Source organism: Ambystoma mexicanum, chromosome 11 (assembly GCF_040938575.1).
Source record: "Ambystoma mexicanum isolate Mex_15411 chromosome 11, UKY_AmexF1_1, whole genome shotgun sequence".
NCBI lineage: Eukaryota > Metazoa > Chordata > Amphibia > Caudata > Ambystomatidae > Ambystoma > Ambystoma mexicanum.
The window spans coordinates 991,044,283-991,071,954 of NC_090934.1; the positions used below are offsets into that span (position 1 = coordinate 991,044,283).

At 50.7% G+C, this 27,672-nt stretch overlaps 2 protein-coding genes across 3 annotated transcripts in view; both read right to left on the reverse strand.

Annotated features, from left to right (window-relative positions):
- CEMIP (cell migration inducing hyaluronidase 1) overlaps positions 1 to 26,004 on the reverse strand; it is an 867,705-nt gene extending 841,701 nt beyond the window's left edge. The window contains exon 1 of the mRNA XM_069624168.1: positions 25,311 to 26,004. The gene's annotated coding sequence lies outside the window, so the exon portion shown is untranslated. The remainder of the gene's footprint in view (positions 1 to 25,310) is intronic.
- The window catches only part of LOC138504001 (inactive cell surface hyaluronidase CEMIP2-like), a 721,493-nt gene that overhangs the window by 377,517 nt on the left and 316,304 nt on the right, over positions 1 to 27,672 (reverse strand). For both annotated transcript variants that reach the window (XM_069624166.1, XM_069624167.1), the window contains exons 4-5: positions 19,085 to 19,225; positions 15,989 to 16,544 (exon numbers count right to left, since the gene is read on the reverse strand). In XM_069624166.1, coding sequence (XP_069480267.1) covers positions 15,989 to 16,544; positions 19,085 to 19,225 — 697 coding nt within the window. The remainder of the gene's footprint in view (positions 1 to 15,988; positions 16,545 to 19,084; positions 19,226 to 27,672) is intronic.

Below are 27,672 nucleotides of genomic sequence, written 5' to 3' on the forward strand. Positions count from 1 at the left end.
GACAGCTAAATGCAGTCCATCTCCCAACCCTCAGCATTGACATATGGACTAGCCGCTCCAGGACAGGCACACAGGCTTGATTGCACCTCTTCAGACCAGAGAGATTGAACGTGATTTGTTGGAGGTAGTCAATTCAAGCAGGTGGGGGAAGATGACGATCGCCAGAACCTAACAGGGTTTAGTGGAGAACCTCTTTCTGTGTATGTCTTAAAGTGGCGATAGTACAGTTGTGTTTATAAATGTTTTTTTTTTTAATTGTACATTTTGGTTAGCATAGCACACCTTAAACACAAATTTAACACAAAATGTTAAATTACAATTTTTCAACGTTCACACAATTATCACAGTTGCCAGGAACAGCATACACTTATAAAACATGATTAATAGATGCTGCATAGTCTTACAATATGGCCAAATCTATATAAAAACCCTCACATGCTGTGTATTCAGTGAATTTTCCCTGAAGTGAACTACTCCCGACCCAACACGAGCGTCCCGGCCTCCTGCCATATATGAGAGCCTGCAGCCGTGACGACCCATGATTTAGCTCCCTAAAGATTGCCCCAGAAATCAACAGCCTGTGTGTTCTCGAGCTTTGTGGCACAGACGGTATAAGCCTTGCGGCGCTGCACTTTCACTGCGCAGCATTGCCTCACAACATGGAGGCTGGTTTCCACATATGTATTGCACAGTCGACATGTTCCGTCTTATTACGGAACGCCATAAATGCTTCAGGGGTAGGCGGGGGTGGGGCAATCTTTTGCTTTGGGGGGGCCCATCGTTTTCCAGGTAATACGAGCACAAGGCAACCGCAATGCTATTGTTTTGGCTTTTGTCAATTATGGCCTGCGCTGGAACTACGACTGCCCCGATGGCAGGATGGAAGTGCCTAATTACCCGTAATATGGCGTTTATTAAGGGAACAACATAGGAGAAGGGGGATCCCTGGTGTCCAACAGGTAGAGCCTGGGCCTAACTGCAGCAAGGTCCTGGGTTCAAGCTGCCTCCCAGACATGTCTAAGGGCCATGTGTGGTCCACCTTGTGAGGTCCACCTCCCAGGCAAGTGAAAGGGCCGTGTGAGGGCCGCCTCCCAGACAGGTGAAAGTGAAAGGGCCGTGTGAGGTCCATATCCCAGGCATGTGAAAGTGAAAGGGCTATATGAGGGTCTCCTCCCAGACAGGTGAGAGTGAAAGGGCAGTGTGATGGCCACCTCCCAGGCATGTGAGTGTGAAAGGGCAGTGTGAGGTCCACCTCCCAGGCATGTGAGAGTGAAAGGGCAGTGTGAGGTCCACCTCCCAGGCATGTGAGAGTGAAAGGGCCGTGTGAGGTCCACCTCCCAGGCATGTGAAAGTGAAAGGGCAGTGTGATGGCCACCTCCCAGGCATGTGAGAGTGAAAGGGCAGTGTGAGGTCCACCTCCCAGGCATGTGAGAGTGAAAGGGCAGTGTGAGATCCACCTCCCAGGCATGTGAAAGTGAAAGGGCCGTGTGAGGTCCACCTCCCAGGCATGTGAAAGTGAAAGGGCCGTGTGAGGTCCACCTCCCAGGCATGTGAAAGTGAAAAGGCAGTGTGAGGTCCACCTCCCAGGCATGTGAGAGTGAAAGGGCAGTGTGAGATCCACCTCCCAGGTATGTGAAAGTGAAAGGGCCGTGTGAAGTCCACCTCCCAGGCATGTGAAAGTGAAAGGGCAGTGTGATGGCCACCTCCCAGGCATGTGAGAGTGAAAGGGCAGTGTGATGGCCACCTCCCAGGCATGTGAGAGTGAAAGGGCAGTGTGAGGTCCACCTCCCAGGCATGTGAGAGTGAAAGGGCAGTGTGAGATCCACCTCCCAGGTATGTGAAAGTGAAAGGGCCGTGTGAAGTCCACCTCCCAGGCATGTGAAAGTGAAAGGGCCGTGTGAGGTCCACCTCCCAGGCATGTGAAAGTGAAAGGGCAGTGTGATGCCCACCTCCCAGGCATGTGAGAGCGAAGGGGCCGTGTGAGGTCCACCTCCCAGGCATGTGAAAGTGAAAGGGCAGTGTGATGGCCACCTCCCAGGCATGTGAGAGTGAAGGGGCCGTGTGAGGTCCACCTCCCAGGCATGTGAAAGTGAAGCGGCAGAATGGAGTACAAGTTCCCATTTTACAAGGACTTGCGAGCAGACCGCACATGAGGGGTTATGGCACAGGTCCAGGTTGTTTATCACTTTTAAGGAATAGCGGTTTAGCAGGTCAAGTGAACTGAGACGGCGAGGGCCCGTTGGGTGCAGCGAGATCCCCAGGCTTGAGTTCCTCAGGCACCTGGCTGGTCGACAGGGTCAAAGGAGGAGCTTTTTCTCAGGTCTGGGAATGGGTACTAACAGTGTCGCTAATTTCTTGTAGCCACGTCACGGGATGCAGGACCTCACGGTGGTACTCAGAGCGGTGAGGTTTGTAACGAGTTGAGGGCCTTGAGGCCCAGGTGAAGGACACGTGCTGCTTTGGTATTAACATGTTTCTCCTCATACCATACAACGGGCCGTGTGACCCATGTTAGTAGTAGAGGGGCCCCCACACCATTTTGACCCCTCTGCATGTGCAATCTGAGCAGAGCAAGCATGATTACGGCCAAACGGGGACCACCGCCGACGTGGTGTGCTACCGATCATTAAGTTTCAACAGCCACGTGACGGTGCCCGCATATTTGCTGTTAGCAGAGTATCTTTTGAGCACGCAGCATCAGGGAACTGTTAGCCAGTTTGCAGAATATTTCTCTGTATCGACGACGCTAGTGACGGTCCTTTATGTTAAGTGAGCTAGGCCTGGATCGGCATGACGGTCATTGCCGAGTGCATATTGCAATATACCACGGGAATAATATTAAAACGCACTGACGCAGGGCTTGGTTAAGTGACGGAAGGGTTGCAACGACAGCTCCCGAACCGTGTGTGTGATAGGATAGGTGAGAGGACGATTTAATGGTCTATGTACATAATGGCCATGTTAACTTTCTTGTTTAAAGAGCTGAGGTAGCTCGGTGGGTTGAGCGCTTGCTGCAGCAATGAGAGTTTGGGATCTGCAGGTCGCAGGTTCAGATCCTGGCGAGGACAACTGAGCCTCTCAATTTCCAATGTAGATAAGTGAGTATCGACTACAGTTGGGGTGATAATTGTATGTGTATGTGTGCTATGTACAGCACTCTGGCGCAAAAAGAGATATAATTACCAAGGCATTATCTCTGACTAAAACATGAACAAACGCTCCTGTGCACTGAAAGGGACTTGCATCTATCAGAATTTTGGCAGCATGCCCAAAGTTACGGCCTGGGAGCTCTGTTACTCTGGGCAGGCGAGATTGCGGGGGGGGGGGGGAAGGGAGGGAGGAGGGAACCTGTTTTGTTTTAATTCCAGGAGCTGGTAACACAGCTCAGTGGGTCGGGCACATTAGATGGAATGTTTGGGGATTTCCGCTGAAATATCACAACCAGTCACTTGGTGTCACCTAGGCTGGGGCTCCTGCTAAGTTCCAAGAGAGTCAACATGGATGTAGGGACCCAGGGCCAGGGTGCTGACACTGCACACCGGCAAAGTAACTCAGCGAGTAAAGCATCTGTGAGCAGCAAGCCGGTCATTGATTAAAATCGCTGCAGGTACCGAGACTTGTCTCTCCAAAGGGTCTACCATTGACTGGGGTAATGAGACTGCTCCTTACTTAAGAACCTACAATGTACTTGGTGTTGTGCTCTAGTTAGCTAGTCATGATCTAGTTATTTATAATTAATTGTGTTATGATTATCATTACACCTCCCAATAAACTGTCACATCTGTACAATTAGTGCATGCAGCGCACCTGCTCAAGTGCCATAATGGTTCACAGGATGTTTTTAACGTCTGAAAGAAAGTGAACTTATCAGAGAAGGGAAGGAGAGGTAGACGGAGGCAAGACGTTCAGTGGGTGCAGGCTAGTGTCCGGTGGCCCCAGGGGGTCCTGAAAGCAAACACGCCAATGGCTCGGTTGATGACATCCATGCTTCACTGCTTAGCCTTATTGCATGCATGAGAATATGATTTCTCGCCCTGTGTTACCTGCGAACAGGTGAGTGCTTTTAGGTGAGGTAAGGAAGGCATGGTATCCACAGCAGGGGCATTGCTAGGGGGGGCGTAGGGGGCTATAGCCCCTGGTCTTTTGGTTGTAGCCCCGGATAGAATCTCAGGAGCTACAGCCAAAAGACTAGCTAGCCCCCAGTCCCAACAGTTCCGACATCAGCCTAGCTCCGGGTCTTTTCCAGACCTAGCAACTCCCCTGATCCACAGTAAGGCAGACACGAGTGACCACAGTTCAAGGGTGTTTATTGAACTCTCACAAGGGTGTGATAAAGGTCTATCTAATCCTAAATCTATAGATGGGAGCAAGCTACGGCCATCAAATAATAAAGAAGGCAGTCCTAGTGTCAACATGAAAGGGCCTATACAAAAAAAACCTATTGCCAATCTTGACTACTAATTTACAAATAATGTGGGATGAAGTGTTCACAAAATGATAAGTCAGGATGATTGGGCCGTTGGCCTCCCTTGCCCACGTTTTCAGTACGGAACAAGGCAGTTCACTCGAGCAAAGCACACACTCTGGCTTCTGTGGCATGAGGATACACATCTATTTTCAAAGTTCAGGACCTCCTGTGTCCAAGTCTCTTTTCTTCTTGTAAGTCTCTTGACTCTGAAGGCCTGGAGTACACAAAGCAACACAAAAAGGTTATTTTCCTTTTCCAACATTCAATTTGGGTGTTCACCCTGGATACCCCTCTTCCAGGCTCAGATCCATTTAAAACTATGTTCAGATAACTCTTTCTTGGGGGACTCCCGGTTCACCGTGGATCCCCCTCAGCCAGGCACAGATCCCTTTCTTTTGCTCAATTAGTCTCCCTCAGCCGGGCTCGGACTAATTGTGTGGTACTTCAAACTATCGAAGACTTTCACATGTGCATGGGATTTAGCAAGACCAGTTGCATGACCACTTCGATATCAGCATTCCCTTTTCCCACACTAAACATCAGTTGGATGCCTAACATAGACCTTTGAATGAGCGCCCACTTGGCGCCGGACCACTATGTATATGGTATCTTTTCTCCCAAAGTTCAATTATATTATAAAATTCAACTATTCCTTTTGGTTTCCAATTATCTCTGCATCGCTCTTTGCAAACACCTCACACACTGTTCTCTTTATACAATGTTGCAGCTTGCAACCTCGGTTCAAAACACATCCTAGTTTGGTATCAGTCTCTATGACTCACTGGCTGTGCTTTCTTTCCTAATGTCACTTTGTGGTAGGAGCCAAGGACAGTACCACGACAGCAATCGCTCCTCCCTGCCTTGGCTCTCAACGCGGGAGAGCCCCGGCCTTCTCCGACATACTGTGCAGGTTTGATCAGCCTTAGTTCCTGGTCTTCAGTTGCTTACTTTCCAATGCTCATGAAAGTAACAGTCTTTGGAGGTCACCGGTACTTCCCTCCTTGTGACCCTCTCTGGTCTCGCCGTCTTTCTCCTTGTATTAAACTGCCATCTTTGAACTGCTGTTTCCTTGTGTGGTTTGCCTGCCCAGAGTGTGCTTTTGTGCTCTGCCTTTTATCCATGTGGGGATGTGTGATGGAAGTCAGGTGTCTGTAATGATCCGTAATTGCCGACCTTGCCTGTCCATTGTGTTGGGACATGTCAGGTATGGCTCTGGTGTTAGTCCGTTGTCGTTCATGCTGAACTTTCTGTGAGAAAGTGTTTGTGTCGAAAAAGTGTGGGGGGATTGAATTCCTAGGTATCCTACCTGGTAGGATGGGGAAAAGGAGTTATTAGGAAGGGGATACCACGTCTCACCCTCCAGTGTCGCACTTCAACTCTGTGAGGACCCCTCATCCACATGATCCTCGCCATATGATCGTCCACCCCCAGGAACTGGATCCAAATGTGATGGCCGTGTCCTGGCTACCTGGATGACACACCCTGGGGACTAGCAGGTGAGACACCTTCAGGTTCTCACAGTGAGGAAGGGCTAACGAGGGGAAAAACACTCTGAGATTGGGGCATATTTAATGATTTCAGTTAAAGTAGCTCAGTGAATTAAATTGTTGCAACTGCAATACATGGGGGAGTGCAAGGTCACAGGTTTCAATGTGGGCAAGGCTGACGCAGCCTTACATTTCCCAGATAGATAAAAGAAATACCAATTTTGGTTGTAGGCTTGTAATTGTATAAGAGAAATGCGCTATATGCCTTCTGCAGGGAATGATATATAAATATTATAATTAAAGGAATAAAAGGAACTGCGCAGCAGTCGGGCGGCAGGTTCGGGAGCGCAGAAGTGAGATGATAAGGCGCTCTGGTTTTTCTGATTTGGGTAACTACATGGGGCACGCACCAGTACAGCTACTGGTCGATGGTGGTTTCAAGGTGAATTTTGTGAAGTTAGGTAGCACCCCACGCCCCCCTTAAATTGTTGAATAGCGACGTGACCTGGTCTTTGGGATTGATGTTTTGAATTTTATGACTAAAGGTTATCTGCATGTTATGTCACAGGAACCAAGGAGGGACAAAAGGGTCGACAAACAACGGTTCTGTAGCAGGTAGCAACACTGTTGATGAATTAGGAGAACAAGCTTTGAGTGACACTGGCAGGTGAGTTTGTACATACATGGAGACAGGGCCCAGTTAAGGGTTAGGGTTGTATTTAATACAAAAAGAAGAGATGGGGGAAAGAAGAAGATGGAAATAACACAGGACACTAAAAGTGGATCAATGGTGATGTCGGTTAGTAGGTGAGGTGGCCAGAGCAAGGTAGGCTGTAATGGCAGGTTGTTGGTTGCATTAGGATATCCACATGGTCCAGGAAAACCATGCAAACTGCAAAGAAGGGTGTATTTGCTGTTCCAGGACCAGGTGTAAGACGTGTATTGAAAAGAGAAGTTCCGTAGGATTATCAGTAGGATCAGGCGGCAAGGCAACAGTTCAAGACGGAATGAGGGCAGTTGGTGAAATGGACCACAAGCTCTGGGACCTCTGGGAGTGTGCGCTCATGGCAGGAGCTAGGTCCAGGTACCAGTGTAGCCGCATAATCAATGCCATAGGGTGAAAGGGGCTGGGGTTGACTGACAGGCAATCTAATAATAGGGGCAGCTGGACACATTCCTCAACTGCGGAGTGGCCTTCACCAGCGCTCTATACCGGGTATACCAAGTAGGGGGAATGTATTACTAGAGACTGGCAAAACACCACCTGGGAATGATGAACAGTAATGATGAGAGGCCACCCGGAAGTAAGTATGGGATGATGGACGGGCACTGTCAATAATAGGGTGACTGCTAAGTGGCCCAGGGATATGTTCCATACAAGGTATGGGAGTTACCTCCAGGGAATGCCAAAGGGCCACCTTGAAGGAATGTCTTAAAGCCAGTGCATGGGTAACAGGTGGTGCTGGAATCGACCGTTAGTTGACTATTAGTTCTGAGTGACTCTTTTTATGGTAGGTGGGTGACCATTGTTAGGTCAGGTACATGTTGCGACATGGGATGGATGATCACTGGTGTGGTCTGGCTGCTACTCTGGCCAGGCGATGGCATCATTGCTGCCTTCTGTGCACAGGCAGGTAGAGAGGACAGCTGCACCAAGGGTAAAGATAGTACACCCCAGCTAGTAACGTCCCCAGTGACCAGGGAAGAGGATGGTTGTTAGGCTAGTGCAGGGAGGGATCTAGATCTTGGGGCAGATTCTCCCAAAAACTGAAATTGTGTGGCAGCGCTGAAAAGGACAGGAGGTGCCTAAGGAGCTTTGGATAGTAGATCGGCCTGAAATTGGAGGGGGGATTGTTATGGGGGTAACAGACCTGGCAGTCAGCTACCAGAAGCTGGCCATTCGTGCAAGAACGGATACAGAAGTGATCCATACAAAGTTTATGGGAGTGGCTGACCTGGCAGTCGGATACCAGAGGCTTGCATGGCATGAATTTGTGAGATTTTCCTCTTGAATGTGTTTACAGCTCTAAAAGGGCATGATGTGTGTACAAAGCCATGGTGGGGATAGGGGCATCAGGATAGGGCCTGAAGTAGGTGGGGAGATTGTGGGCAGTAGGGGTGCCACCTCCAAAGCGTGGCAGAGTTACAGGCGGTTCTAGCAAGGGATGAGTATTTGCTGCAGTTCCAGCCGCGAGTGGCACCCGATGGCCGCGCAAAAGGCAGTTTCGGGGTTCAACAGGCACTGACCCCCTTACAGATGGTTGAGACTCCTCCACAACTGAATGCAGTGGTCCTGGGTCCGTTTACTTCAGGCAAGGGTGTGGTAGCAACCAGAGGCAGACGTCTGCTATTTAACAACCGGAAGTGGCACGGGTCACCCAGGGACAATAAAATACAGGTGCAAAACCGGGAATTGGAAAGGGCCACCCAAAAGGTGTTGTAAGCCATTAGGCTAAAGGAGGTGAGGCCTGCTGCCCCCATTGTGTTTGCTGACTCCAATAAAATGTGATATATTTGTTCCAAAAATGTTATTGTCTCTATGGTCTATTTTGTAAGAGCATATTGCCTGTGGGTCTGGGGTAGTGGGTCAAAGTAGGGGATGGCACCACTAAGAAAAAAACAATAAAGGGCCCGGCAGGTTATAGGACACTGATCAGCACCTAAACTCGGCGAGCACAGCTCCTCAGAACACAACTGTGTAATCCTTATTTGCGAGAGGGCGCACTGCCCTTTCTTATTCTTACACTCCCCTTCACATTCACACTATCGAAGACACAGAGCCATGGATGTCAAGAACCTCTCTTTATTCCTCTCCTACATCAACTGCCACCTCCATCCTTCGCTCCTCCTCTTCCTCCTTTTTCCCTCCACCTTGCCAGTGTCTCTTTCTCTTAAGGAACTTCTTGGGATACAACCACCACCGCAGTTCGGGGGAGGTCAAACTCGGCGGGCCTGCAAAGCATGAAAAAAAGTGAGCTCTCTGAGCACGCCTCTCAGTAGCACAACTTCTCTAAACTGAAACCTTTGGCTCTCCAGATGTTTTGAATAAACCCCCATCGTCCATAGGCAGCGCATTCAATGGAGAAGGGTCTTGGGAGTTGCAGTCTAAAACATCTGGGGAGCTGCAGGCAGCAACAGGCCCCTGCTCAGAGGCAGACCAGCCCCCGTAGGGGTCGCTAGAAGCACACCCTACATAGCGGGCTGTCCCCTCTGGCTGCCACCTCACGGGGGGGTGGTCAGCCTCTACTCTTCCTCCCCAGTGGGGGTGGAAGAGGTGTGCCCCAGGGCCTGGCGTCCGGTGGCATGCGCCTGGGGGACGCATATAAGACGGGGCTGCTGTGAGTCAGTCTCTTGTCCAGCCGTGTTTTGATCTGAGGGACCCACCAGCTGTGATCGGTAAGTATGCAGGCGCCTTAGGGGCACCAGTGGCCCGGTGGCCATGGGTGGGTAGGTTCTTTTTAATCTGTTTCGCGGCGTGGGCCGCCGCGCCCGCGGTACTGGTTTTGATGTATCTTTAGCTGTGAGTTAGTATTATTAAGGGTGCACCACATGCCCCTGGAGCGGGATGGTTGCGGTTCATCCAGCCGCTGAGCCGCTGTTTGGATGTATGGTTCGGACACGCCAGCAGTTTGCAATTCGCATTGTTGAATGCCTCCGACAAGTGGTGGGATCGCTGTGTGTATTCTTTTTGTCGCCGTTCGCAGTGCTCTGCAGTCACAGTCAGGCCCTCAGCCCTGCCGCATTGCTGTCTCTCATTGGTATACCATGCTTAGTACCTCACTGTGCTTAGAGAGGCTCAGCTTCACCTCACTGATGATGCCCAACAAGGCTGAAACACGTATATGGGGTTGCTGATGGTACTCTTGTCCAGAGAGGAATTGCCATAGCATTTCGGTGCTTGACTGCCCTTGTGGGCGGGACAAGGACTGATATGCAAATGGATATTTCCCATCTGTGAAGGTACAGTGAGCAAAAAGCAATGGCTGCGAACTCTCAATGTGGTTAATAACCACTGAACAGGTTATCATGCCTTGTTCTTTCGAGAGAAGGGCGCCTGCTACCTTTTTTGTATTTATGAAAGGAACTTGGGGTTGGTCACCCTAGGTTACCTGGGGGCAACCAGACGTGGACTCCCTGCTCACTGTGCTTAGAGAGGCTCAGCTTCACCTCACTGATGATGCCCAACAAGGCTGAAACATGTGTATGGGGTTGCTGATGGTACTCTTGTTCAGAGAGGAATTGCCATAGCATTTCGGTGCTGGACTGCCCTTGTGGGCGGGACAAGGACTGATATGCAAATGGATATTTCCCATCTGTGAAGGTACAGTGAGCAAAAAGCAATGGCTGCGAACTCTCAATGTGGTTAATAACCACTGAACAGGTTATCATGCCTTGTTCTTTCAAGAGAGGGGCGCCTGCTACCTTTTTTGCATTCATGCTTAGTACCTTACTATGGTTTGATGTAGCCGCTGTGCCTTTTTGGGCGTTCATTGCTGCGACAATTTTCTGTAATTGGCAAATCATTGTGGTAATAAATATATGTATATACGTGCATTCCCGCCTGGAGGAACGCTTCATTGTTCACTATTGCCGGTGTGCGGCTTTAATTTATGATTTGCAATTTCATCGAAAAGTCTCATTTCAATGTTGTATGCGAGCACCTTTAAAGTAGGGTATTTCCTTATGTTTGAAATGGCTGGCATGGCCCTGCGCTGCTTTCCTCTGGGGGTACCAGGATTTGTCATGGGTTTGCGGTGTGGAGAATAGGACATTGTTGGGGAATTGCACGTGCGATGGCCTCCTTGCCGTGTGATGCATTTCCATTGCCGTGTGCGACAAATGGGAAACACATGTCTTGTGTAACCATGTGATTGGGAATGTTTATAAAGTGTTTTTCTCCCAACGTTGTACCGTGCGTTACCAGGTTCTTTAATAGGAATGGGACGTTAGCTGGGGATTAACGCTATGGGCTACTGAATTCAGTGGAGAACGGTCTTGGAAGTTGCAATCTAAAACATGTGGGCAGCTGCAGGCAGCAACAAGCCCCTGCTGTGTCTCGACACCCGTGCAAGCTGTTGCAACAGTCTATCTAGAGAATTCTCAGACAGCAGCTCGGGTGTGTGATGTCTGAGAAGTCCCCAACCTCAGCTCCTGGAGTTCTCGTCTTAAACATCCCTGACATTAGCTCCAGTGTGTGATCTGCCTGCGGTGTGAAGCCAGGGTCGGCCTGGGGCATAACATTGCCTTCAGCACCAATGAAAAAGGGGCCCACAGTTGCAAATGGCTATTCATTCCTTTTGTGACAGACTGTTTGAGTAACACCCAACTGGGAGGTTTTTTGATCAAATGTGATGCAAATTATGCAATTTAAAGAATATTTATTCAGCAACACTGGTCAAAAATACTAGCCACAGAGCGAAGTAACTCATCAAACTGGCCCACACTGGCCAAAACAAAAAATGGTCAGACTTTGACGAAAAAAACAGGCCCACACTAGCATATTGTGGTTTTGGTTTGGGCATTGCCCTATTGCCCCGTAGGCCAGGCCGAGCATGTGTAAAGTCCAACTTGTCGGGGTCCGGCGATGATGGCGCCATGACGAGAATACTCAGAGAAAGACTCTCTCCTTTCTATGAGTCTGAGGCAGGGATGTGCAAATCAGTCTCCCAGGTGGGAGGTTCCCTGGCCCTCTTCCGGGAGATGAAAAGTGAGTCTACCCTAATCTCAGCATTAAAAGGGAAGGAGGGAAGGACATTCCTAAATCCTAAACTCAGCATCAAAAGGGAAGGAGGGAAGGATATTCCTAAATCCTAAACTCAGCATCAAAAGGGAAGGAGGGAAGGATATTCCTAAATCCTAAACTCAGCATCAAAAGGGAAGGAGGGAAGGATATTTCTAAATCCTGAACTCAGCATTAAAAGGGAAGGATATTCCTAAATCCTAAACTCAGCATTAAAAGGGAAGGAGGGAAGGACATTCCTAAATCCTAAACTCAGCATCAAAAGGGAGGGAGGGAAGGATATTCCTAAATCCTAAACTCGGCATCAAAAGGGAAGGAGGGAAGGATATTTCTAAATCCTGAACTCAGCATTAAAAGGGAAGGAGGGAAGGACATTCTTAAATCCTAAACTCAGCATCAAAAGGGAATGAGGGAAGGATATTCCTAAATCCTAAACTCAGCATCAAAAGGGAATGAGGGAAGGATATTCCTAAATCCCTTTTGATGCTGAGTTTAGGAAGGAGGGAAGGATATTCCTAAATCCTAAACTCGGCATCAAAAGGGAAGGAGGGAAGGATATTTCTAAATCCTGAACTCAGCATTAAAAGGGAAGGATATTCCTAAATCCTAAACTCAGCATTAAAAGGGAAGGAGGGAAGGATATTCCTAAATCCTGAACTCAGCATTAAAAGGGAAGGATATTCCTAAATCCTAAACTCAGCATTAAAAGAGGAGGGAAGGATATTCCTAAATCCTAAACTCAGCATCAAAAGAGAAGGAGGGAAGGATATTCCTACATCCTAAACTCAGCATCAAAAGGGAAGGAGGGAAAGATATTCCTAGATCCTAAACTCAGCATTAAAAGGGAAGGATATTCCTAGATCCTAAACTAAGCATTAAAAGGGAAGGAGGGAAGATATTCCTAAATCCTGAACTCCGCATTAAAAGAGAAGGAGGGAAGGATATTCCTAAATCCTAAACTCAGCATCAAAAGGGAAGGAGGGAAGGATATTCCTAGATCCTAAACTCAGCATTAAAAAGGAAGGATATTCCTGGATCCTAAACACAGCATCAAAAGGGAAGGGGGGAAGATATTCCTAAATCCTAAACTCAGCATTAAAAGGAAAGGATATTCCTAAATCCTAAACTCAGCATTAAAAGGGAAGGAGGGAATGATATTCCTAAACCGCCCAAAACACCATTCTGGACCTCCATTTTTCCTTGGGTCCAAAGACTTGGAAGGGCATAGGAAAGGGGGGCCCCACTTTGTTTAACCCTGTCCAAGCTTCCCCCTTTGACTCCAGATAAAGAATGACTGGGTGAGAACGAGAATGAACCCATTACATTTCAGAAAGAGGTTCCTGCAGGCAGGCTTGGCTCTTTTAAATCTTTGTAATGTAATAAGGAACTATATAACAAGAAGCTTATGGGTTACAATTAGCCCATTAGCTTTAAGAGCACTAGTTTTGCAGGTAGAAAAGAATGTTTAAAATCACTTTAATGTAACCGGAATATAGAAACAAATTATTTGGCACTGGAATATATTATATTATATGTACACAAATGCCAGAAAAAAGTGCCACGCCCTGATATACTTTCCACCGCATGCCAACTCCATGAGGGAAAACTTTAAAAAGTATGCAAAGATCCAGCCTACAGCATTTAAGGAAAGTCTGCATAATGTGCTATTAATCCCATAGAAATCCAATTGAACAGAAGCTCTGCCATAATAACTCTCTGTAGCAAAAGCGCTTTCATTTTGTGCTGTACACCTCGCGGACTTGCTGCGCAGCCGACTCTTAGAGCAAGTGCAGCTGTGAGAACACGTGGTGGCTGAAAGGAGCACCATCCAATTACAAGACTGTAAATAATGATTCAAAAAGAACGACCAGCAATGCAACTATTATTGCCTTCAATAGAATTAAGGACACATCCCATTGTACACAATAGAAGGAAGCGTTGAGGCATTTAGCAAATAAAGGAGCCAGTAATTAATTGCAATATTTATTTCCAAGAAGACACCTCTTTTTCCTGGTCAACAGGAGCCAGTAGGTCCTAGTAAGGCATTAGTACAATACTTGATCGCGCATCCAAAGGGGGAATCTGCTCTCTAACTGCATAAAAGCCATTAGGAGGTTTTTTGGGATAGAAATTCAGACCAGCTACTACGGAAAGGAATTGCACACCCCCTTACACCCTCGTTGTTCTTCAACCCTGCTCACCACAAATACCAAATGATATTCACCGTAGGGCGGGTGTTGGATCCCCAGGGAAATTCCCTGTAGCGAAGCGATGCTTCCTGTCGGAGAAACGTGACCTGGTTGAATGTCTGCCCCCTGAGTTGTCCCAATTCACACAATGTATTGGGCCGACTCTTAGCAGGGACATCTTAAACAGATCCCTGGGGAGCCTGGATCTGCATTCTGCTCTGCTAGAAGTGGCGTGTCCCATTCCAGTGGTGGGATGTGAGCGTTCATGGTGGCAGCAGGAGCCCTCTATCAGTAGCTATCAGACCCAAAGCAGAATGTTGCATATACGTAAGCTAGAGGCCAGTATCAGGTAATAATGTCCCCATACATAATGTCCCCTGGAAAAGCCATTGGCGACATTATGTATAGATACCGGTTGGAGGGATGTCCTCTGCTCCCCTTGTAAAATGAAAAAAAATTCAGGGGTTGCAGGGGTGTCCCCCGCATTTTCAATGTAATAATGTCTCTGGAAAAAAATGCGACTTTTTTGTCAGGAGACATTTTGGCAGGGACATTATTACATGGAACCAGTATCTTCTGTCAATGGACGCTCATATTGCCTATGGGAGCTCCAGGTCATGTGCCTGCCTGTACCAGAGGCAAAGCACTGCCCGTGGTGTCCTGTAGGAGAGCCCTTGAGACCAGTGAACCAGCAAAGCTCACCTTACTGCAAAGGCATAAACTGTAGAGCAGCTGCTACCCCTGCACATGTCTTCAGAAAAGATGCCTCTTTGTGTGTTGTGTTGGGAAGCTGCTCTCACACGTGGTTGTTTCCTAAAGCATAGTCAGACGTAGGCCTGTGTGGACTGCCTCAGGGATAACTTGAACCGGCCCAATGTTTGCGTGGTTCATGGTCCTATGCAATTTTCCATGAAATTCGTCTTAGAGATAAAGTTCACCTCTAACGGCCCTGAGGGGGGATGCAGGTGATGCGTGGTTTCTGTTTGCCCTCTTTGCATCCCACCTCTCCCCCTGCGAGGAGCTGAAAAGCATCTAATGTGGCTTAACCTACGAGGTACTGCGGCCTGGAGACCCTAACACCATTCCCAGGCTGCCCTTACGCAAGTCCCCTTTTCTACATCACCTTGGAACCCCTTAACTAGGGTATTGCATTAGCAGCACAGTTAAGTCACAGGAAAGCCCTGAGGCTGTGTAGTGACTGCTCTGATGTTCCTTGGCCTCACAGTGTGAACTCTTAGCCTCCAGCCGGGAGAGTGCCACCTTCTGGCCAGGATCAACCACAATTGCAAACCACTGAAGGTGGACCGGGTATTCTTATAAACCCTTCTTTCAGTATATTAAGGGTTAGGTATGCTGGGGTATCAAGGAGCTCAAGGAGGACCACATTTTGACCTCCCAAATATCTCTGGGGCATGCAGACCAACTCGCTGTCTCGCAGCAGCTGAGAGGGAGGGATGGGGCTGTAGAGGGGGGTGGGTGGCCTGGATGCAGACAAGAGTAATAGACAGGCAGTGATGAAGACACAGGGAGCACCAGCAAACAGAGCTAGACAATGTGGAATAGAGGCCACAGAAACACAGAGGAACAGACCTGGAGAAGCGGAGGCCTCGAGACATAAAATGGGAGGACCCATGGAGCAGGACGCGAGACCAAGATCAAGAAAAACAGGAGAGGGGAGCGAGAGAGAAAAGGAATAAAGGATGGCAAAGGGGTACAAGGGAGCAGACAAGGAGAAAGGTGCGGAAAGAGGCAAAGAGGAGACCTTAGAGGAATGGAGTGTGAAAGAGGTGGAAAGAATGCTAAAGAGAGACAGAAGCGTGCAAAGAGGTGGTTGGGGCTGAGGGGTCTAAAGGGTCTCAGGAAGCTCTAGAGGCTAAAACAGGTAAGAAAGCAAGAATCGATGAGGGAGCAGCAGCGGCATGTTAAGAGGGTTGGTGAGGCAACAAGGACACCCTTGGGCACGCAGTGGGCAAGAGAGAGAAGAGACACAGCAGAGCTATCAAAGGGGTGGGTGGTTGATGCATGTTAAGTGGGGGAGGAGATGCCTAGAGAAAAGGTAGTGGGGAATGGATGGATAAAGCGTGAATCCCACCAGTACTCTTACCTGTAACTCAGGTGAAGAATGTATTTACTCCTCAGCACATCCTGCAGGAAGTGGCGGGTTTCCTGGCTCAGATTCTTAGCGGCCGAATCTCCCACAGCCACCGCCACCACTCGGCCTGCGCTCTGCCTGGCCAGGAAGGCCCTGAGCCGCTGACCTTCATCTTCCAACAGGTGGGTGTCGAAGCGCTCTGTTGCCAGCACCTGGCCGGTCTCGCCATCGATAACACGCATGTTGAGCCCACGGCTGCCCCAGCGCTTCTCCCACCGGTAGGCTCCATGTGGTAGGCCGCCCGCAGGCAGCGTCCGGTCCAGTAGGGTCCAAGACAGCGGCTTCCCTCCGTGCAGCTCCAAGATGCCCCCGGCATCGACTCCGAGAAATTTGAGGCCAAAATCGTGCACCTCGCTCCTCTCCGCGGAGCGACCATATAGGGAGATGGTGGCACTGGAACGGTAGGGGCACCGTGAGGAACCAATGTGCAGGGCTCCCCCACTTCGAATAAGCAGGTGCTGGGTCCTTAAGGTGAGAGGCTTCTGGGCATCTGCAAATATTAAGGCCCCTGAAAAAGACACAAGTATTTCAAACACCAAGGCACACAGAATACCAGCCTACCTCAGAAATCTCTGCCTGGGAATTCATCTGGTGCCCCCCTCCATTTTAGGAACAAGGAAACAGAGAACACAGCCATCATGCAAAGCCATATACTATGGTATCCATACAGTTCATCACCTTCCGCACCCATTCATTCTCCCCACCCCGGGAGAAGAGCCCACAGGGGCCACCACAACACTGAGTTCCTTCCAGGTCACCGACCAGTGCCCTAAGTAAACCTAGGAAACAGCCCCAAACAGCCTTGGAGGTCCATGACATCTAGGTTTGCTTTGTGAAAAGGGCGGCCATGGGACGGTTGATCAGCGTTTGATCTGCCCGTCCAAGATGGCAGCCAAGGCCCCAATGCCCCTTTTTCCTTAAGCTTCATAGGCGATTGGACACACAACATCCACCCTGTTGTCATTGGTTACCCTCAAACCAATCACAGCATGTCAGCTCCCTCACTGAAGGGGCTTCTCCCTAAATTGTCCCCATAGCTCAAGAATCAAGGTTACCATGCAAGAGGGTGTGTTGGGCTCAGCAATGAATGGCCGATTAAAACAACAGGCACTTAGAACAGGTTCACTCTTTTCCAATTCAAGCAGTGATGTTTTTCTCGGAATCCCAGGGAGCGTTTTTATTAAGAGGACGGCATAATTCACTGGTTATTAGTCACCCTGTGAAGACTTGGAATCCAAACTAGTACACTGTCACGTAGGCAGCCTAGGTGCAGTGGGTAGGCGAAGCGCCCCATTCACTGCTCCTAGTCCAGAGAGTGCCCTACGATTGTGCAGTGCTGGAAGTCCGTTGTCAATGTTGATGACGAAGACGTCCTCAACATTAAATCCGTTGTCAATGTTGATGACAAAGGCGTCATCAACATTGAAAACGGACTTCCAGCAAACCTGCACTGCGTCGTAAAGGTATGTTTCTATTTTTATGCAAATAAAAAAAAAACACCATTAACACCCGTGTAGTTTGATGAAGGGGAATATGGAGAGGGGAAGGTAAGGGGGCGCTGGCTAACCATGGTGGTCAGAACGCAGGCTTGTACCATATAATACAGTCCACGTTCTGAGCATCCCGATTGGTCAGCACCCCCTCTCAGGGTGCTAATGGTTGTTCTGAAAGAGTCAATTAGACCTGAGAATGGAAAAGGTGTGAATTGCCAGCGGTGTATGTCTTGTCATATATTCGTGATGTTGAACAACGGATATTAAAGCTACTTTCCAGAAATGAAACTAGAGTCTTCTGTTACCCATAGGAACCCAGTACAATAGGCTCTGCCAAACCACTAATGCTCATCTATCCTGGAGGACCAACTCCAACCCACTGATGTTCATCTACACCGGAGAACCTACTCCAACCCACTGATGCTCATCTACCCTGGAGGACCTACATCAACCCACTGATGCTCATCTACCCTGGAGGACCTACTCTAACCCACTGATGCTCATCTACCCTGGAGGACCTACTCCCACCCACTGATGCTCATTTACACTGGCAGACCTACTCCAACCCACTGATGCTCATCTGCCCTGGAGGACCTACTCCAACCCACTGATTCTCATTTGCCCTGGAGGACCTACATCAACCCACTCATTCTCATCTACCCTGGAGGACCTACTCCAACCCACTTATGCTCATGCTCATCTACACCAGAGGACCTACTCCAACCCACTGATGCTCATCTACACCAGAGGACTTACTCCAACCCACTGATGCTCATCTACACCAGAGGACTTACTCCAACCCACTGATGCTCATTTACACTGGCAGACCTACTCCAACCCACTGATTCTCATCTGCCCTGGAGGACCTACATCAACCCACTGATGCTCATCTGCCCTGGAGGACCTACATCAACCCACTGATGCTCATCTGCCCTGGAGGACCTACATCAACCCACTGATGCTCATCTGCCCTGGAGGACCTACTCCAACCCACTGATGCTCATCTACACCAGAGGACCTACTCCAACCCACTGATGCTCATCTACCCTGGAGAACCTACTCCAACCCACTCATTCTCATTTACCCTGGAGGACCTACTCTAAACCACTGATGTCCTTCTGTGCTCATCAACCCCCTCAACCCTGGCTGATCTCCAACAAACCTGTAACGGAGCATCAATGTAACGTGCATATAGGCCGACCATGCATAGGGATGTTGGAGAGGGTGGGGGATGGGAGGTGAACCCCATCCACAGCTTCTACCCCTTCAACTGTGTCATGTTAACACGTCATGCCAAGAGATTGGATTGTGTGGAATTGCATTCACTCGCACATCATGCACACGCACCCCGAAGCATGTACAGGTCACCGACCATGCATGCACTAAACCCCTGCCACGCATTGCCCCATTGCCATGCAATACCCCCTCGGCCATCCATGCCAATGCCCCGCAATGGATTGCTACCAGCAGCCGCTGGGTAACCAAGTCTGGTGACGACAACATACACTGTGTGCCCAGGTCCTCTTGACCTTCGACCCTCATGCCATCCTCTTACCTCCGTCCTCGATGAGCAGGGACTGGAAAGTGGCCGAAGACTCCAACCTGAGAGCGACTCCATGGCCGATGACTGTGGACCTCTTGACATTGTGCCCAGGGTGCCAAGGAATGGCATTGGGCCATGTGTCCGGGCACGCATCTGCAACACATGGCACATTAATATGTGCCCATTCACAGCACTTAGAGGGTGGCAGAGAGAAAAAGATCATATAAATCGAGGGCACAGAGAAAGAGGGAGGGTGGGTGACAGAGAAAGAGGAGACAGAGGAGGTGAGGATACCTAGCTCCAGAGAGAGTGAGGGGCTAGAGAGAATGGAAAAGTAAGGGGACCTAGAGGCGATGGCACAGATAACATGTGCACGTGTAAAAGAGACCATGGGCAGAGAGCCAAGGGACAGGTGCATTGAGGCAGAGTGACAGAGGCACCAAGAGTATTGGGGGACATGGGTGCTGATGGCAAAGCGTCAGGTGCACTTACAGTGAAGGGGCAGCGGTGCTGGGAGAGGTGGGAGAGGAGAACTGAACGTGTAAAATAACTCGGGCACAGAGTGAAGGGACAGGTGCATTGAGACTGGAAACAGACACGAGGCAATAGTGCACAGAGTGACAGGGGCACCAAAAGTATTGGGGGACAGGGGTACTGATGGCAAAGCGGCAGGTGCACTTACAGTGAAGGGGCAGCGGTGCTGGGAGAGGTGGGACAGGGGAGCTGAAAGTACGCGTAAACAGCCTTTAAAGGAGTGGTGGTAAGTTGATTTAAAAAAAACAACAATGAATTATAACGCGAGCAAATACGAGGAGTGACGGGGCAAAGGCACGCGGGGAGTGGGAGGGTTTAGATATCAAGGGATTTGACTAGCAAGAAAGGGGGTGCAGGGAAGGCAAAGGGAATGAGGGCGGGAATAAAGCAAGGGGGCCTCGGTACTGAGACACTGCAATACATGAGACAAGTCCAGAGAGAGGGGGAGAGAGTGGGGACCGGAGAGGGTACACAGAGAAAGTGAAGGGGTGAAGGCACAGAGAGGGTGGGGCGGACAGGGGCACTAGGGTGAAGGCGCAGCGGAACTAAGAATTAAAGGCCGGCAGCACAGAGTGTGAAGGGCAAGTGGAGAGCGTTGAGGTACCGACAGAGTAAAGTGCGCATATGCAGAGTGTGGGGGACATTGACAGTGATAGAATGGGCTCTGACATACAGGAAGGGTTCTGGGACACCCTAGGTGCTGAAGTGGTGTGACGGTCGCACCAAGACAGGGAGGTAACAGAAGCACTGACAGGGTGTAGAAGCCTGGGGACGGAGCAGAGGCACAAAGGGCGCACGGGGGCGCGGGCAGAGAGAGAGTGTGGCAAAATATGGGGACAGCGCAGAGCGACAGAGGCACCAAAACGGGGGGCGTGGGGGCAGAAGCACTGACAGGGTGAAGACGCCTGGGGACAGAGCAGAGGTACAAAGGAAGCATGGGGGCACAGGCAGAGAGAGGGTGGCAAAGCATGGGGACAGCACAGAGTAACAGATTCACCAAGACAGGGAGGGGACAGAAACACCAACAGGGTGAAGACGCATGGGGACAGAGCAGAGGCACAAAGGGCGCACAGGAACACGGGCAGAGAGAGGGTGGCAAAGCATGGGGACAGCACAGAGTAACAGATGCACCAAGACAGGGAGGGGACAGAAGCACCAACAGGGTGAAGAAGCATGGGGACAGAGCAGAGGCACAAAAGGCGCATGGGGACACAGGCAGAGAGAGGGTGGCAAAGCATGGGCACAGCGCAGAACGGGGGGCGGGGAGTCAGAAGCACTGACAGGGTGAAGAAGCCTGGGGACAGAGCAGAGGTACAAAGTAAGAGAGAGGGTGGCAAAGCATGGGGACAGCGCAGAGTGACAGAGGCACAACAGGAGTATTGGGACACGGGCAGGGAGAGGGTGGCAAAGCATGGGGACAGCGCAGAGTGACAGAAGCATCAAGACAGGGGGACGGAAGCACTGACGGGGTGAAGAAGCCTGGGGACAGAGCAGAGGCACAAAGGCGCACAGAGAGACGGGCAGAGAGAGGGTGGCATAGCATGGGGACAGCGCAGAGTGACAGAGGCACAACCGGAGTATTGGGACACGGTCAGGGAGAGGGTGGCAAAGCATGGGACAGAGCGAAGTGACAGCGGCACAAAGGGCACACGGGGACACGGTCAGAGAGAGGTGGCAAAGCATGAGGACAGCGCAGAGTAACAGAGGCACAACAGGAGTATTGGGACACGGGCAGGGAGAGGGTGGTAAAGCATGGGGACAGAGTGGAGTGACAGAGGCACCAAGACAGGGAGGGAACAGAAGCACTGACACGGTGAAGAAGCATGGGGACAGATAGGCAAAAGGGTAGAATGGAGACACAGGCAGAGAGCGGGTGGCAAGGCATGGGGACAAAGTGGAGCGACAGAGGCACCAAGAAAGGAAGCAGACAGGTGCAGTGCGAGGGGCATGAGCGCAGAGGTCTGTGGCAGTGCAAGCGGACAGGCTAGAGGCGCCAAGAAGCACTTCGAGAAGAAGCGGCGCTGAGGGGCAAGCATTGCGGCAGCGGGAGAGGGAGTGGACAGGGGCACTGCAGACTAAAAGCTAGGCTGCCTCAGAGACGCAGTGGGGAACATACAGGAGAAGACATGACCCACCTGCTGGCTCCGCTCTCCTCTCCTCTCCCGGCAGCTCCTCGCCGGCTCCCGCGACAAGAGCGGCACAAACCTTCGAGGTTCGGGGTGTGTGACACGGGAGAAGCTGGTACTAGCAGGGGTTCCAGCGGCCTGACACCCGAAAGGCGGCAAATAGCGGGGGCCAAGGCGTCTGGCCCCAAGGAGCCTCGGATGCAGGGGACGTGACACTGGGGAGAATTGGGGATTCGTGGGCCTTTGTGCAGAGGGTCGGACTATAAGGGGGCCACAGATAAAGACAGGATGCTGGGGGTCTGACACCGTGGTGACAGGTAAAGACAGGAGCCGGGGAAGGGGGTGCTACCAGAAAGACCAAACTGCAGGGGGTAGGGCGCGTGTAGAATAGGGGGGCATGGCTGTCCTTGTCCAGGGGGTCTGACGCCACAGACACAAGACCAGTGGGCTGGGAGAGGCTCCAGAGGGTACAATAACGCCAAGGTTCCACGGATCTTTCAGGGGAGTGAGATTTGGGGAGAAAGACAGAGGCCAGGCGGATCGCTGACCCCGTGAGGTCCGCTCCGCACAGAACCGATAGCGCCTTCCCTCGCTCTCTCGGACACATCCCATCAGACTCCCCTGCACTCAAACCGGGCGATCCACTCACAGCAGACTCTCCCATCACGCCGGATCATCCCACACATCCAGATTATGTTGCCATAATCCGGATTATAATCCCCACTATTCACCTGCTTTCGGATTAGAGTCACACGAATCCAGATAGATGTTGGTCGGTATCAACCCAGATTGCCGTCCAGGTCCAGGGTGATCCAGACTACCAGTGTTATGCAAATTACCATACATTGCCACCTATCTGCAGCTCACCCCATCTAGACTATTAGTCCAATCCAGATCCAAACAGACTGTCCCCTAAATCCGGATCAACCAAGATTGCAACCCTGGTCCATGTTCATCCACCCAGAGTGCCACTGTTATGCAGATTACCATAGATTGCCACGTTGCTGAAGCACAACCTACCTGGACTACTAGTCCAATATGCATGCACACAGACGGTACCCTTATGAACCCAGATTGCCATCCCAGTCCAGGTTGATCCAGAGTACCAATGTTATGTGCATTACCAAAGATTGCCACCTCGCTGAAGCACATCCTACGTAGACTACTAGTCCAATACGCATACACACAGACTGTCCCCTCAATCCGGAGCAACCCAGATTGCCACCCGCCCCATGTTGATCCAGAGTACCACTGTTATGCAGATTACCATACATTGCCACCTTGCTGAAGCACATCCTACCTAGACTACTATTCCAATCCGGATGCACACAGACTGTCCCCTTAATCCGAATCAACCCAGATTGCCACCCAGTTCCAGGTTGATCCAGACTACCACTGTTATGTGCATTACCAAAGATTGCCACCTCTCTGAAGCACAACCTAACTAGACTACTAGTCCAATCCAGATCGACACAGACTGTCCCCTCAATCCGGATAAAACCAGATTGAATCAACCTGGACCAGGGTGGCAGACTACCTATGTTGTGCGGATTACCATAGATTACCACCTCGCTGAAGTTTATCCTACCTAGACTACTAGTCCAATAAGCATGCACAAGGACTGTCCCCTCAATCCGGATCAACCCAGATTGCCATCCAGGTCCAGGGTGAACCAGACTACCACTGTTATGCGCATTACCAAAGATTGACACCTCGCTGAAGCACAACCTACCTAGACTACTAGTCCAATAAGCATGCACACGGACTGTCCCCTCAATCCGGATCAACCCAGATTGCAACCCCGCTCCATGTTGATCCAGAGTACCACTGTTATGCGGATTACCATAGATTACCACCTTGTTGAAGCACATCCTACCTAGACTACTATTCCAATCTGGATGCACACAGACTGTCCCCTCAATCCGGATCAACCCAGATTGCCACCCGCTCCAGGTTGATCCAGAGTGCCACTGTTATGCGGATTACCATAGATTACCACCTCGCTGAAGCACATCCTACCTAGACTATTAGCCCAGTACGGATCCACAGACTGTCCCCTCAATCCAGATCAACCCAGATTGCCACCCGCTCCAAGTTGATCCAGAGTACCACTGTTATGCGCATTACCAAAGATTGACACCTCGCTGAAGCACAACCTACCTAGACTACTAGTCCAATAAGCATGCACACGGACTGTCCCCTCAATCCGGATCAACCCAGATTGCAACCCCGCTCCAGGTTGATCCAGAGTACCACTGTTATGCGGATTACCACAGATTACCACCTCTTTGAAGCACATCCTACCTAGACTACTATTCCAATCCGGATGCACACAGACTGTCCCCTCAATCCAGATCAACCCAGATTGCCACCCTGGTCCAGGTTGATCCAGAGTGCCACTGTTATGCGGACTACCATAGATTACCACCTCGCTGAAGCACATCCTACCTAGACCATTAGCCCAGTACGGGTCCACAGACTGTCCCCTCAATCCAGATCAACCCAGATTGCCACCCGCTCCAGGTTGATCCAGAGTGCCACTGTTATGCGGACTACCATAGATTACCACCTCGCTGAAGCACATCCTACCTAGACTATTAAGACTATTAGCCCAGTCCGAATTCACACAATCCCCTCAATCCGGATTAATCCAGATTGCCACCCATTCCAGGTTGATCCAGAGTGCCACGGTTATGCGGATTACCATAGATTACCACCTCTCTGAAGCACATCCTACCTAGACTATTAGCCCAGTCCGAATTCACACAATCCCCTCAATCCGGATTAATCCAGATTGCTACATGAGCGTTCATGAGCTCAGACGGTGACCTCAATTCGCACCATCCCTGCCTTGTACCTCCAGGCGTTTATCTCACATCAGTCGTTATGCTGAAAATACAGACTGCCGCCGCCATGTGTGTGGGTTATCCCAGGATGCAGCCCGCACAGGGACTATCATTCAGAACAGGGACACCTTGTAATGAAGCAAATTACATCGCGCAGAAATAGCGCGGCACAACAATAACATCGACACGTGGAGAGGAACAGGATGACCGACTGGAGAGGCTCGCGGCAGGGCCGCTGTGTGAAGGAGTCTCGGAGCGAGAGTCTGCGAGAGTCGGGGAAGATTTGCGTGGAGTGAGTAGATGAAGGCGTCTGGGAATGAGAGTGTGCACGTGAGTGAGTGAAGCAGTGAGCGAGTGATTGAAGGACTAAATGAAAGAGCGAGTCAGTGGGCGAGCAGGTTGCTCTGCACAGCACACGCTGCTCGTGCTATGCCCGGCCCCCCTAGCCAGAGCAAACAATGTACACGTAATAACACATTACTACGGCGCTTAGAAGCTACATGAATCCTGCGTGAAGTTGAAGCGCTATATAAAAAGACAAACTCAGTCATTTGGTACCCCTCCAATCTTTTGACAGGTGTATTGATTTGCTAGACCGTGTAGTTGTCTGTGCTTACTTTGCATTGCAGACTTTGCTCTCGACAGATCTGTGTATTTCTCAAACATACATTACTGAACAACATATCGGACGCGGAGTCAGCGCGGCTAGGCGCTATCCGCATCAAGGCTCACCTAAGGGACCGGTAGAAGAAGCCTCGGATTCGGCGGTCCTCGGTGCGCTACTCCGGCGTCTGCGGGAACCCTGGGCTCCAAAGCCCTGTGTCTGCGGAGTTCTGATCCGCGGTCTATGGGCCGCTAATCCTCAATCCGGTGGGGAACGGAGCCTAATGCCGGCTCCGTGGACCACAGATCAGGAGTCTGTGGACCTCTGGTTCAGATTCCGTCGGTCACTGTTCCAGGGACTGTGGGGTTTCCAGCGCTCGGGGGTCTCCCCGAGCTCGGGTGCAATGGTAGGGGTCTCTAAAGTTCTGAGCCGGAGTTTCTAAGGGTCTAGCTCCGGTGATGGTCCGGAGTCCCGGGCGCCGCTGCTCTGCAGGTCAGACTCCTGTTGCAGGCTCCGTGGGCGTGCAAAGTCTCGCTCTGCTCAGATCGCGGTCTGGTAACGATGTTTACAGACCGCGGCGGTTCAGGATCTCCGGGTCTGGACTCGGTCCACTCTTCCCCTTGCACCTCGGGCACAACTCAAGGGGCAGGTGAAGGCCCTCTGCTGCCCCAGGCTCGGCACTGCACGCAGGAGTACTGGCGGGGATTTCTCTGTCTCTACGCTCTGCAGCCTGTGCACCCCCTTATATAATCACCCCGCCGCTCTTTATCAGGCCCGCTGCACCCCCTATCGCAGTATCTCCGTCCCCTTTCCCACCCCTCCTTCTCGACAGACCTCCTCCATTCATTCCCTCGCTGCTACTCTCTCCCATCTTTCCCCTCCCTCCTGCACCCCTCCCTCCCCAGAGTTCCAATGCAGAGGAACGCGCTTTCGCTTGTTTCCCTCCCCTTTCCTTTCATCCTGCCCCCGCTAGCTTTCGCTCTCCTCCCTCATCTCTTCTCTATACCTCTCCGTCTACACAGCCCTATCCACCCCACCCGCCCTCTACCCTCGCCTGACCCCCCCTCGGGCTCTCCGGGACGGTCCCTCCCTCCCCCGTGACGTCTCCCCACGGCTCTCCCAGCCCAGGGTGCCCGGGCTCCACCTCCCGCGTCCCCGGAGGAGTTTGGCAGGGGGTTGGGGGGCAACGGGTGGTGCTGCTGGGGGCACGCCAGGAAACTGACGCGCGGATATTAGGGGGGGGGGTGTAGCATGAGGGCGAGGAAGGACCGCAGAAGTGTGGAAGAGGGCATGGCATAAGAGGGGAGCCACACGCGGCGCGGGTGACAGCAACGTGTAAGAGCAAGTGTGAGCTAAACAGTGCCGGTGCAAGAGAAGACACTAGGCGCTAGTGTAGTAGGGTGGCCTGGGAAGAGACTACTGCAGGCGGACGGGGGACGGGTCACTCTGCCTGGAAATCCTTGGCTCCACTGCACCCACCCGCCCCCAGGTCCTCTAGGACTAGGGTCGCCAAGGGGGCGGCAGGTGCAGAGTAGTTTAATGAAAACACGACATGCTTTTTGTAAGGCTGCAAGACTACTACATACCTGGTTTCACCCTTACTAGTGCAGCATGGTCTTAGCATCCTTCTTCTTAGGAGTTGCCTGGGTGACTGCCCTCCCTCATTTGACAGTTTGCATCCCTCTTGACAGTCTTGTGGTTGGAACATTGGGGAATGTGTACAAACCACCAATAAAGTTATGGTGGGCTTAACAAGGGGGGTTGGGGGGGGGGACAATAGTACGCTTGAGCCAAGTCACACATTCCACATTGCCACCTCTTAGCAATCCATGGAAGTTTGGAGTCTTGGGTTAAGATATGTATAAAGAAACCCTTCCCTCCAAGACAGACAATTTCCTGGCGCTAAAGGCTGGCATTTGGACTCATTTGCATACCCACAATGCCTTGCTGCTGTGGCTCTGAACTGGAGGTGCACTTCCGGAGATGGCTACTAGGTGGTGTTCGGAATGTGTGACTTGGCTCCAATGGATTATCCTACTTTATATATATTTAGATTTATTATAGGGTGGTGATCGCCACCCTATAGTTAAGATGAGTCGGACTCCCATAGCAACCTCAAAACATTCTATTGCTTATAACTAGAATTGTGTGATGGATTTGGCTGACATTTTAAAGTCAATTAGGGACGCATGAGAACTTGATGCAACAAAACCTGTGAAATTCAGCTAAATCCACCTTAACTTTGCACCCCCTATTGCACAGCCTATGACCACAATGAGGACACCACAGATGACATCACTGGTCATATCACTAATCACATCATATATGACAGCAATGATTATTTAACTGATGGCATCAGACATGAGATCACTCTAGGTATTTTCACATATTAAGACCACCCTTACGGTTCTGCATATGTTATTTTAGAATTTTAGAATAGTTCATAACAGTGAGTACATTTTGAAAAATAGTCAGCAGCTACACATAGAG